The sequence below is a fragment of the Morone saxatilis genome, unplaced genomic scaffold (genome assembly GCF_004916995.1).
Source record: "Morone saxatilis isolate NCDOM2014 unplaced genomic scaffold, NCSU_SB_2.0 Contig1, whole genome shotgun sequence".
Lineage (NCBI taxonomy): Eukaryota > Metazoa > Chordata > Actinopteri > Moronidae > Morone > Morone saxatilis.
The window spans coordinates 2,877,220-2,881,578 of record NW_023339651.1 but is presented as its reverse complement, the minus strand read 5'-3'; the positions used below and the strand labels follow the sequence as shown (position 1 = coordinate 2,881,578).

The 4,359-nt window shown below is 45.5% G+C and overlaps 1 protein-coding gene across 4 annotated transcripts in view; it reads left to right on the top strand.

The window, feature by feature from the left end:
• The window catches only part of fbrs (fibrosin), a gene marked incomplete at its 5' end in the record, with an annotated part of 15,295 nt that extends 11,720 nt beyond the window's left edge, over positions 1–3,575 (top strand). For all 4 annotated transcript variants that reach the window (XM_035669667.1, XM_035669651.1, XM_035669659.1 and 1 more), the window contains 2 exon segments: positions 41–236; positions 569–3,575. In XM_035669667.1, the coding sequence (XP_035525560.1) occupies positions 41–236; positions 569–2,078 (1,706 nt within the window).
• Between the last annotated feature and the right edge of the window lie 784 nt (positions 3,576–4,359).

Genomic DNA, 4,359 nt, shown 5'->3' with positions numbered 1-4,359 from the left:
GTTTGTTTTCTAACAAAAATTATGTGTTTTTGGTCCGCAGCGAGCACACCAGCTGGTGTGGTTGGAGGCTTACCCAACCCCAACCATCATGACCCGTGGAACCGTCTACACGGTGGCCCATCTGTGTTCCCGCCCGGCCCCAGCTGGGCTAAAGGAGCAGATAAGCGGGACGATAGGGATCGAGGGAAGGAAGGCGAGAGGAGAGACATCCCCCACATCAAGGATGAAAAGGACAGGTATGACATTCAGCTGATTTTAATACTTAATACTTAATGAAATAGCTTCAATTTTTTGACATGAGGCAGTTTTCGTTAGCAATCAGTACCCAAGTTACTGTTAATTCAAGTGTGATACTGTGTATTGCAGCAACAGTTTACTAGTAAAAGCTTATTTAAGTGGCCCACCTAGAGCTGGTAGAGTCCGACCTGTGGACCTTTCCTGTCTGTCTTTAGCTGTCCTGTCTAATAAAAGCAAAAAAAAGCCCTCAAAAACTAGTTTAAATGATACATAAGGATTATTATGAATGATTTTTCCATTATGTAACTGTTGTGCACGTTATGTTTTGCAGAGACAATATGCTGTATGGCCGACAACCTGTGAGAATGTCTCCAGTTGCCTCTTCCTTCAAGCCCCGCAGTAGCACCCCAGTTTCCCACATTAACGGCCACAGCAGTGCCCTGGGTGGGAGCAGTGGCCCCATTGAGGACCTGACACGCAGCTTAAGTAGAGACAGAGAGCGCGAGCGAGACAGAGACGGAGATAAGAGGCCAACGGTGTCTTCACGTGGGCTGCCTGTTGGCTCTTCATCTTTAGTAGCAGACAGGGACAGACCGCGGTCTTCCTCGTCGTCTGTGCTCACTACTCCCCCTCCCTCCAACCGCTCAGCCCCATCTCCTTTGGACCTTTACCCCCGCGCACTGGCCCCAACAACACACAGCCTCCACAACGAACCCTCACACTCCCAAAGAGACGGCAACCTCCCCTCTTCCTCCGCAGCTTCTGCCTCTGTCACTTCTTTGTCTCAGGCCAAGAAGTCTGACCGGACCACAACGCCCGTCTCCAAACCGCCACTGCTTCTTCCACCAGTTAAAGTCAAAGAGGAGCGGAAGGAGGAGCCGGAGCACATCCCCATCTCCCTGCCTCCCCCGGTGCAGAACCACAGCTTTGAACGGCCCAACAGCCATCCACACCACCATAGTTCTGGTACCCCTTCTTCCTCCTCTTTATCACTGACTCCCACTCCTGGTGTTCCCCTAATGCAACATACTCCAAACCACGCTCCTTCCCACCAACACCTTTCCCTGCTGGAACGCTCCAGGGCCATGGAAGCGTATCTGGGGAGCACAGCAGGTGCAGGGTTGGTAATGGGTCCAGGGGGAGAATGTTTTGCCCATGGTCCAGGCCAAGGACCACTGCAGGGTCCACATAGCTTCACCTGGGAGCCCTGGAGGGAGCTTACACCTCAGCAGCATCATCAGCATCATCAGCATCGCAGGGAGGCTTTGGCACTTCGGTCAGAGCCTCACCTGGCCCGACTGTTCCATCACCACCCTCCGACTTCTACCTCCGCTGCCTCCAGCTCTGCTGTCCGCCAGGAGTTTGGCCTAATGGCCCATCACTTTGACCGCTCTCACCTCGGACACCCGGGCGGAGGGCTGATCGATGAGGAGCAGCGCACCCAGATCCTGAGGGAAGACTTTGAGCGGGCTCGCTACTTTGGGATGCACCCACACCTCCCTCCTGGCGCTCACCTCTCGGGCCCCTCTCATGCTGCTACTGCCGCTCACCTGGGGCAGCTCCACCGCGGCCTTCTCGCCCACTCGCTCGCCCACGGCTCTCCTGCTGCCCAGCACCACGCTGGCCTCTACACCCGTCTCGGCTCACTGAACCCACACCACGTGCCCAACGGCATCCTGGCAAAGACCCCTGCAGGCTTGGTGGGAGCCCTGGCAGTGGGGGCCCCGCCTCCGCTCATTCCGTCCATCACCAGCCGGTCGTCCACACCTCCCCGCGGTTCTAGACTTGGGCCAGGTGAGCTGGCACTGTACAGCGCCCACAAAGACGGAGAGTCCAGATAGTACAGGGACAACACTGGAGGAGATTAAGGGAAATGTCAGGATCACTGTGCTGCTCTCAACCTGCCCCCCTTTTCCTCTTGCAGACTACTAACCCCTGCCCTCCCAGTAACACAACCAAACCAGTTCCAGTCCCCTGCAAAAAAAAAAAAAAAGGGGGTAACCACGACTGGCTGGAGGTGATGGTAGGGAGGGAAATGCAAGACTTGGAATATGCGCAATGGTTCTATCAGTGCAATTTAAAGGTACATGGTTTCTGTGCATCCTTGGTGTATTTTTTATTTTATACTGGCTGTTGGTTATTACAGTAGTCGATTTCAGAAGCTGTACGAAGAGGCAGAGGACAGCTTTTTTTTTTTTTCATTTGTCAGGTGAATTATGATCCATGCTACTTAGCAAGCCTTTTTTCCGGTTGGATTGGAAATGACTTCCAGAGGGATGTACACTGTGAAAAAAAAACAAAAAAAAAAAAAAAAACATGTCAAGGGTTCATCCTCAGCTTGGTTAAATACTCACGGGACATTATAAAGCCCTCCTCTACATAAATCACCCCTGAGTAGGCATTGTGGATGAGGGTCTTTAGAAATACAGTGGTAACAGTGGTGCTTTCTGTTCTGTCTTTGTGTCTTTTTGTCATTGTGAGAAGACAAAATTACTGATGACACCATTTCAACGAAGATCCGTAAGCATCACACCTCAGTTTCCTGCTTTACCCCCCCCGCCCCCAAAAAAAAAAAATCTAAACCCAAACCCCTCAGCTTCACTGATAATGAGATTCAACCTCTTTTGGCTTGTTTTTTTTGTTTGTTTTCAAAGGATGAATGGCGAAATGAACTGTGCTACACTGTGTGAGTGAACACGGTATTTTAGAGCTTCCTGTAACTGTTTCCCCAGTCTCCTCTTGACTATATGTGCAGGACCAGATTATAGTAGTCTAGAGAAATTGCCTTTGTAATTATTATTCTTAACATTAATTATCTTCTATAATAATAAATATATTCACTGTTATGTTATTTGTCTTTGTTTCGGGTATCAACCAGTACTCTCTCTCTCCCCAGGTAGTAATCTGTTTCAAATCATGCAAAAGACAAAGCAAAAGGCTTGCTTCACAAAACTTTTTAATGCTCGTGAACATTAAGCCGTATCCATTGCAACCTCTGGCCTCTTCAAGGATCTCATCTAGGACTTTATTATGCTCAGAGGGAGGTTTGCCTTGTGTGTCATTGGTTGTGTGTTATATCCATTTGGGACTCTGGGAGCCTTGTACATTGAACTGTCGAGTTGTTTCATCAACGAGAGTAAGTTATATACATGGATAAGTGGGACATCTGCTGAAGAACTGAAAAAAAAATATATGTACTTGTGTCAAAAAGACAGCTAGACAGTGGGTATCCTGAGAGGGAAAAGACTGGGTCGATTATTTTAATATGACCATTTTATACCTTTCAAACCCCTCCCCTAGAGACCACAAAGATTAATTATTAAATGAATTGTTGTTTACTCTGTTGTGTGGGTCTTTTGTTCTGACTCTCTTTTATATTAGGACAGCAACTATCGTTTTAATTATTCATTATTTCTTGATATAAAGTCATAAAACTGGGAAAAATATGCATCACAATGTGTCAGAGCCGGAGCTGAAGTATCAAAAACAATTGGTTTGTCTGACAGACCGTCCAAAGCCGGAGCACATTTAGTTTACTACCTGAGAAAACAAAGAAAAACAGCACATATTTGCATTTTCCAGTCGTTTTCTTTTGTCCTTTCTAATTAAAAGAAATGCTGATTCATTTTCTGTCAATCAACTAATTGTTTCAGCTTCATTAAATGTAGTTTATATTCAATATCTCAGCTAAATTACTTCACACACAGACAGATTATTATTGACACCTGGATTAATATCATATATCTATTATCTAAACAGACCAAAAGCAACTGTCATTAATGTTGCATTGAAAGGGAATAAGCAGGAAAGTACATTATGTATTATTAAAGTTAAAATAAATGCATGCTCCAAAAATCCAGGGTTTCTGCTCATACATGTAATAAAACTTTAAAAAAAACTTGTTTATTATAATACATATATCTTCATTATCATCTATTTATCAGAAGAATGAAGCGAAATAATTACAAAACCTATTGTTATATGAAATCTAAGCACAGGGTTGACAGGCGGAATATATATATATATATATATATAATCGTTTTACTTTCACAGTCAATATTAATATAATTATCCGAGCGATTTATAAAAAACAAAGTCTTTAAAGTAAAAAATAAAACAATT